Raw genomic sequence first — 8,158 nt, 5'->3', positions numbered from 1 at the left:
TCAAATTGGACGTCCTCCAGTGGGGGTAGGGTGACCTCTACGGGTTCTGGAGCCGGTATCAGAGGCTCGCGCGGGGGCTGGGCCTTCCATGGCTGACTGCCGGTCACTTCCGCCGGCCACTCCAGCGGCAGTACATCTGGACCGGTATGATGTGCCAATAGGTCCACGCCCAGCGATGGTATAGTGGGGGGATCTGGTCTGGGAGCAGCGCCCGGGGGCACTCGGCCTTGCGACCAGGCCGGGGGTCTCTTGGTTGCGCTTGATGGCAGTCCCGTTCAGGACAGGGGCGCAGGCTTAGCAATGGCGCCCGGGTCATCCAGGCCTTGCGACCGGGCCGATGACGCTTCTCACTTTACGGCGCCCGGGGTCAAGGGGCGTGACGCCGGGCGGGGCGTGGTCGCGGCGCTCGCCGCTTGAGGCCTAGCGGGGAGCAGTGGCGGCGCGGCAACCGGTGTGGTAAGTGGGGCCTCGGGTTCTGCTACGGGAGGCTGGGGCAGGCTTGCAGCTGCTGGGCCTGGGGTGGTGACGTCCCCTGTACCTGCCTCGGTCCTCATAGCTTCCTCCGCGACGCCGCCTCCGGCCTTCACTTCTCTTGCTCTGTCCTCAGAGGCAGGCGTACTCCAGGGTGTGGGTGGTACCTGCCGCTGGCGGGTTTCAGCCTGCCGGGCCAGTTCCTCTCTCCATTCGGTGAGCGCATCCCGCTGTGCCTGGACCATCCTCCGCTCCAGGTCCTCCAGTGCAGCTTGCGCACGCTCCGGGTCTCTAGGGAGCTGCGCTAAGACCTCTCCTAGGCTGCAGGGCAGTTCAGCCCGCAGCAGGCTTCAGGCCAGGAGGCTGGTGCTGCTGAAAGCGTCCATCCCCGGGTGCGGTCTGTCTAGACTGATCCAGACTGCACCCTGCCCCACAGTTTTCTTCTCTTCCCACCCCCATTGGGGGTGGCCCTGGGGCAACTTGGTGACAATCACTTTCAGGGGCAGCCCCCCCACCTTGATGGACATCTCCACAGCCGTGCTCATGGCTGTTGGGGGCAGGCTCCTTCTTTGGCGCCATTCTGGGACCTGGCCCACGATGGGAGGCGGCCTCCTGTGGTCTTTTGGCGCGCACATTATGGCGCTCGTTCTTCTGGGGCGGGCGCCATCTTTAGTACAATAAAACAGTCTCTTTTCAGGCGCGCAATACCCGCTTGTGGCGGGCTGGTAACGATCCTGCCGACTACGCCAAAGCTGACTCGCCCCCTGGGCCGTGGGGCGCTCGGAAACGGACAATAGGGAGACGATGGGGGTAGTAGTGGCGACCCGGTCCCGTGGCTCAGGGTGGTCAGACCAGTGGCAGTCTTTTAGATGTTTTAGATAATGTCCGACTACGCCACTCGTGGATTGCGGTTATTAGGAACCGCCGCTGCAGGGCAGACCGCTGGGGCCGATGATGGATGCAGCTGGGATGGTGTGACTCCCCACGGGAAGAGTGCGGCCCCAGGGCAGTGTAGTGGATGGTGGGAGTGATGGTGGTGGGAGTCCCAGTACCGTTAGTGCTGGAGGAGCGAAAGAGCACACAGGCGACGTACTGCAGTCCAATGTCTTTTACTCACAGTTCAGGTGCTCCGGGTCACTTCTGCGCAAGCAGTGACCACCCAAGCCGTGCAGTGTCCACCAGGTGAGGGGCTCGGTCAACCCCCAGGCAGTTCAGGAGCATGGCACAGGACCCCCTTCAATCCTTTCTCTGGCCTGCCTCACCAGTGACCCACTTTTGTCCAGCTGCCGCGGACTTGTGCGGGTAAACGTGGGCCCCGTTCTCCGCTGTCCTATATGGTGCCTTCCTAGCAGGTTTGATGAGGTGTCGCACCAATAAATGATCACGACGTCCGGTCTTTGGCTGAGGGTCGTTTCTCCTCCACCAACTTGGGATCCGGCACCCTTAATCTGCCTGACCCTTCACCCTGTATTCTCGTGGGTTCTTAGGGTCCCTTCCACCTTCTTGTTTCTGAGCCCTTCTGTTTCTCCGTCTCTTCTTCTCCTTCTCTGTTCCTTTCTGTTCCTTTCTCGTGGAGCTGGGATGAGACTTAATCACAGCTCCCTTTCACCTCCTCTCTCTCTCTTCCACTCTCCTCCTCGGCCTCTCTCTAGGCCCACTCTGGAGCAGAGCTCCTACAGAGCCTCTACTCCCTGTCTTCTCCTCAATCTGCACAGACTGCCTGAACTTCACTTCTCTCTCCTAGAGCTAAGATGGTGCCCACCTTTTATACCTCCCTCTGACCATGAGCCCAGGTGACCAGCAACCAATGGGCTCCTTCCTACGCTCAGGAACCAACCCCTATCTGCCCCTACAGCACTGGGTATTCCACCCCCCCTCCCCACTCCAGCCAGGGACATAGTCGGTCGTGCCTGCACTTCTGTCTAGTGGGAGCACCGTTGAGCTGTCCCTCGGAAATGGGGTGTGTGTGCTGTATGTAGCTAACTGAGCCCTGGTCCATACTCAATCCTTACCCGGGAGTGGAATACCACACCTCTGGCAGAGGTGCAATACCCCTGTAGCGGCCGAACCCTCGGGGTGCTACACCTCAGCAGTACCACAGGCTGATTGCCTCCATGCCACGTCGCATTGATGCAGTAATTGATGCAAGAGGAGCCCTGACCAAGTATTGAGCGCATTTACTGAACATACATTTCAGTAGGACATTTCTGATTTTATAAACATTTTTCAAGCTGGTGTTATAAAGTATTCTAATTTACTGAGATAATGACCTTTGTGTTTTCATTGGCTGTAAGCCATAATCATCAACATTAACAGAAATAAACACTTGAAATAGATCACTCTGTTTGACTCCATATAATATATGAGTTTCACTTTTTGTATTGAAGAACAAAAATAAATTAACTTTTTGATGATATTTTAATTTAGTGAGAAGCACCTGTATATAGAGTTTCGTACTGACCACTTTCTCCATGGTACAAAAGAAGAATTGTGCCATTAGTAGCAAAATCATCTTCATGCCTGACAATACCTCTGAGTCATTGGCTGCTATAGGCATAAACGTAGAGAAACTCATGGTGTGGCCACCATCCTCTCTTGACCTCAGCCCCATTGAGAACCTTTGGAATATCCTCAAGCAAAAGATCTGTGAGGTGGGAGGCAGTTCACATCAAAACAGCAGCTCTGAGGTTATTCTGACATCCTGCAAAGAAATTCAAGCAGAAACTGTCCAAAAGCTCACAAGTTCAATGGATGCAAAAATTGTGAAGAAGACATCAAAGAAGGGGTCCTATGATACCATGTAACTTGGCCTGCCAAAATGTTATTAATTGAAAAAGCTTTTGACTTCCGTAAGTGTAACCTCTTAATCCTGCAAATTCAACAAATGTCCATTTTCAGTTCTTTACAACCTATAAAATGTTTGGAAACCCTCTTGTCCAGAATAATTTGGAACATTGCGTTTTCAGTTTTTTTACTTTTGAAAAAAATCCTGTTATCATTGGAAGGTTTGTCCAATAAAATGTGATTTATCCTCTAATGGCTGATGATTTGAACATTATACTGACTCATCTGCATTGACCATTTAGAAAAATCTGAGAAAAAAATGTAATTTGCATAATAATTTGGAACGCGGTGTACTATATATTCTAATATATTGTATAAAAGGAGAGGGGCAAGGACATATTTCTTGCACAGGAGCCCAAATCTGTCTATGTCCACCTCTGTTTTAAGGATTTTGCCAGCTTAGTTCATTGACAACACTTTACTATGGCAGCCGGGAACCTAACAAAAGCCACGAGTGTGTAATTATTATTAAATGGCGTAGCTGTAACAACCCATAAAATAAAGATAATTTAAAAGTAAAAAAATTTCTGCAGGGTAATGAGCAACATTCTGATATTAGGCAATAGCTTACAGTCTGTAAACGGCCTGTTCTCTTTAACAGTGTCGGACTCTTGCAGCGGCAGTGACTAATGAGTTAATCATTGCATATTTCAAAAGATATATTAGCCGGCCCTAAAAGACAAGACTGTAGTGACCCGCCTTCGGTATAAGTGTCTGACACAGCTGCCTCTGTAGCGACTCACAGTCAGATTACACACATGCACACACTGTATGCACACTCATGTTAGGACCTGTCATACACCACTGAGCTGAAGGACGGGCACACTACAGCACTACCAGTCCTGAACTCTCACCAGTGCCCTCGCCCATGTACTAGGAATCCCACTGATATGGTACTCGCATGCAGAAAACGGAACCAACACCGGTAATAGCTGGAAGAATAAAAGATAAAATTCCAAGATGATCCCCTACAAGAAGCTACAATCGAAGTCCCTAAGGAAGATCCTCCTGGCACTCTGTATGGTCACTATGGTAGGACTATTTTTTTCCCTCAAGGAACAGATAGCTAATAATATATCCCCACGGTGGACTGCCTATTACAAGAGGTAAGAATGTGGTGGTGACCCTACAGACTTTTATAGGACTTTTTCACTTTTGTGATGGATTGAACTTTAGAGCAGTATTTATGATGCTGGGTATCGGATGGGTACTGGGTAAACGTGAAACTTGTGCTTTTTAAGGGTTCAGAGATTGTAACCATTAGGAAGTGAATGTGAAGGAACAATAGCGATCGGCTTAGTTCTTCTCTGCTGTGTCAAAGTAAACAGTCATCTGGGCGTCTTTGTGGTTATGTGATTTTCTTTAGTTTTTTTGTGATTAACTGTATCTTTCTCTGTGTTAGTGAATGTATGTGTTGTTTTATGTGTGTATCTTTATGTTAGTATTTATGTATGTGCATATTGGTGATTTTTTTAGTATGTGTATCTGTGTATTTTCTTGTGTCTTTTTTATGTAGATGTGTATACATTTGTGTATTTGTGTCTTTTTGTGTATATATGTGTTTTGTATTTATGTATGTGAGTATTTCTGTTTTTTTTTACGTATGTGTCTGTCTTTTTATGTATTTGTGGGTGTTAGCATGTGTGTATCTGTGTGCACCTATGTGTGTAAATGTATTATTAACCATCTGTGTGCATATATGCTCTTTTGTGTGTGCTTTTTTATGTGTTAATATTTATGTAACTGGATGAAATAGCAGACAGACATTGTGGGATTTTGGTTAGTAGGGAGGAGATATCGGGTCCAGAGAGGTAGATCTGTGTGTCATCAGCATAGAGATGATACTGAAAGCCGTGAGACTCTATGAGCTGTCCCAGGCCAAAGGTGTAGATGGGAAGAGCAGGGGTCCTAGAACTGAACCATGGGGGACACCGACAGATAGGAGGCGAGATGAGGAGGTGGTGTGAGTGGGAAACACTGAATGTCCGGTCTGTTAGGTATGAGGAGATCCAGGATAGGGCCAAGTCCGTGATGCCCAGAGATGAGAGAGTCTATAGTAAGAGGGAATGGTCCACTGTGTCGAAGGCAGATGACAGGTCCAGAAGGAGAAGTGCAGAGTAGTGTCGCTTAGATTTGGCGGTTAGTAGGTCGTTGATTACTTTAGTCAGGGCAGTTTCAGTAGAATGGTGCGGTTGGAAGCCAGATTAGAGGCAGTCAAAGAGGGAGCAGGAGGAGAGGTCAGAGGACAGTTCAGAATGGACATGTTGTTCCAGTAGCTTTGAGGCATAGGTTAGAAATCAATCTTCTGCTTGAAGAATGTGGGAAAGTCTTCGGCTGATGAGAGGAGAGGGAAGAGGCGCTGGGGGACGGAGGAGAGATTTGAAAGTTTTGAATAGTTGTTTAGGGTTGTGAGACAGGGAGGATATGAGAGATGAGAAGTAGGCTTGTTTTGCTGCAGTGAGTGTGGACATGAAGGTAGTGAGGGACTGTTTGAATACGATGAAGTGCTCATTGGAGTGGGACCTTTTTATGTTTATGTGCATCTGTGTCTTAAGGTGGCCAAACACATTAAATAAAACTAGGTTGATGATTAAACAACAGTCCTCCGATACAGGATCCTTATGTGTCCCCAGTTACAGGAGTTAAAGCTACCCATATATGTCGTCCAATGACATTGGGCGAAAAATGAACAATCTTTCTTGGAATATTCTTTCCTGGATCGTTCGTGGCTGAAAGATCTTTTGGCTTACGAAAAAATACAACACAGCATGCTTCATTTCAGACAATGATGGTCGGTGATTGGATGGCTAAAGCCGCAGATTGTTGTCCAGTTTCACCCGAACAGCATTTGTTATGGGCAAAATCGTCCATTTTCATTAATTTTGAGCTAATGTGTGTGGGCACCCTTAAAATAAGTTGAAGAATGTTTGCGCTTGATGGACAAATATCTTTTCAGCCTAGGTAGTGGGAACTTATTATGGCTGTATGTGTGTAATGTGTAAGTGAATGTGTATTTTATGTGCTTATCTGTGTGTATGTATCTATGCTTTTATGCGAGAATCTTCTTGTATTATATGTATATATCTGTGAGTAATATAACTATCTTTGACTTGTGAGTATTAAATGTTTGTTTTTCTAGGGGTGTATTGTTTTGGTATCTGTGTTTTATGTGTGTATTATATGTGTGATAAGTATGCACTGCATTACTTATGTTTGTTTTATATGTGTATTATATATTTGAAGTAGAAGATTAGTTATGAAGCAGTAGGGAAAATGGGATCAATGCGGTCAGAGACAGGGACACATATCTGATGAAACAAGGATTGTCCTGTTTTTTAGTGTTGGTGTGCAAAATAATGGTAAAGCCTTTATATGCAGGCATAAAACACAGAAGAACCCCTGCTTTGGCTGAGCACTTTAGCTTACCTGACTATAAAAGGTGGCATACTGTACGTGTGTATATATGTATACACTATATCTAGGTGCTATTCTGTGTGTCCTGTTTTGTTTATTATAGGTGTGTTTATATAATTCTATTATGTGTATACATGCATGTTTATTTGTGTATTTCAGAGATAGATAGATAGATAGATAGATAGATAGATAGATAGATAGATAGATATGTACAGTTGAAACCAGATATTTACATACACTATATAAAAAGACACATATACATGTTTTTCTCAATATCTGACATGAAATCAGAATAAACCTTTCCCGTTTAAGGTCAATTAGGATTACCATAATTTTTAATATTTGCCAAATGCCAGAATAATATGAGAGAGAATGTTTTAAGGCATTTTTATTACTTACTTTAAAGTCAAAAGTTTACATACATTTCATTAGTATTTGGTACCATTGCCATTAAACTGAATGACTTGGGTCAAACGTTTGGGATATCCTTCCATGAGCTTCTCACAATAGTTGGTCGGAATTTGGGCCCATTCCTCCTGACAAAACTGATGTAACTGATCCAGGTTTGTAGGTCGCCTTGCTCGCACCTGACTTTTCAGCTTTGCCCATAAATTTTCAATAGGATTGAGATCAGGGCTTTGTGATGGACACTGCAAAACATGGACTTTGTTATCCTTAAGCCACTTTGTTACCATTTTGGCAGTATGCTTCGGGTCATTGTCCATTTGGAAGACCCAGAGTACTGAAGGAGATCGTAGAAGAAATTTTAGAACCACTCTCCATAATCTTTGAAAATTCTTGGAGAACAGGAGAAGTCCCAGAAGACTGGAGAAGAGCAAATGTTGTTCCTATCTTCAAAAAGGGGAAGAAGGTGGACCCAGGGAACTATAGGCCGGTGAGTCTGACTTCTATACCAGGAAAGATCTTTGAACAAATTATTAAACAACATGTATGTAAGTACATGGATAAGAATGAAGTGATTAACCAGAGTCAGCATGGGTTTGTAACTAACAAGTCATGTCAGACTAACTTAATTTCCTTCTATGACAGAATCACTGACTGGGTGGATCAGGGAAATGCTGTAGATATAGTATATCTTGACTTCAGCAAAGCATTTGACAAAGTATCTCACACCATCCTTATTGAAAAAATGACCAAGTATGCAATGGACCAGGCAACTGTTAGGTGGATTCATAACTGGCTTAGTGATCGGACTCAAAGGGTGGTTGTAAATGGCTTCACATCCAGCTGGATGAATGTCTCAAGTGGGGTACCACAGGGCTCCGTCCTGGGACCTGTATTGTTCAACATCTTTATCAATGATTTAGATGAAGGAATTGAGGGTAAACTGATTAAATTTGCTGATGACACAAAGCTAGGAGGGATAGCTAATACTAGAGAAGAGAGGGAGAGGATTCAAAAAGACCTA

The 8,158-nt window shown here is 45.8% G+C and overlaps 1 protein-coding gene across 3 annotated transcripts in view; it reads left to right on the top strand.

Moving 5' to 3' along the window:
• Positions 1-3,995: 3,995 nt before the first annotated feature.
• The window catches only part of LOC141272188 (alpha-N-acetylgalactosaminide alpha-2,6-sialyltransferase 2-like), a 56,351-nt gene continuing 52,188 nt past the window's right edge, over positions 3,996-8,158 (top strand). For 2 of the 3 annotated variants that reach the window (XM_073682585.1, XM_073682583.1), the window contains exon 1: positions 3,996-4,421. In XM_073682585.1, the coding sequence (XP_073538686.1) occupies positions 4,276-4,421 (146 nt within the window). In that variant the 5' untranslated portion in view covers positions 3,996-4,275. Of the gene's footprint in view, positions 4,422-7,473; positions 7,625-8,158 lie in introns of those variants that run through there. The other variant, XM_073682584.1, reaches the window with a different exon arrangement.

Source organism: Phyllobates terribilis, unplaced genomic scaffold, assembly GCF_046119375.1.
Source record: "Phyllobates terribilis strain yellow unplaced genomic scaffold, ASM4611937v1 Scaffold_5__5_contigs__length_657084704, whole genome shotgun sequence".
Taxonomy (NCBI): domain Eukaryota; kingdom Metazoa; phylum Chordata; class Amphibia; order Anura; family Dendrobatidae; genus Phyllobates; species Phyllobates terribilis.
This window is presented reverse-complemented; position numbering and strand designations above follow the sequence as displayed.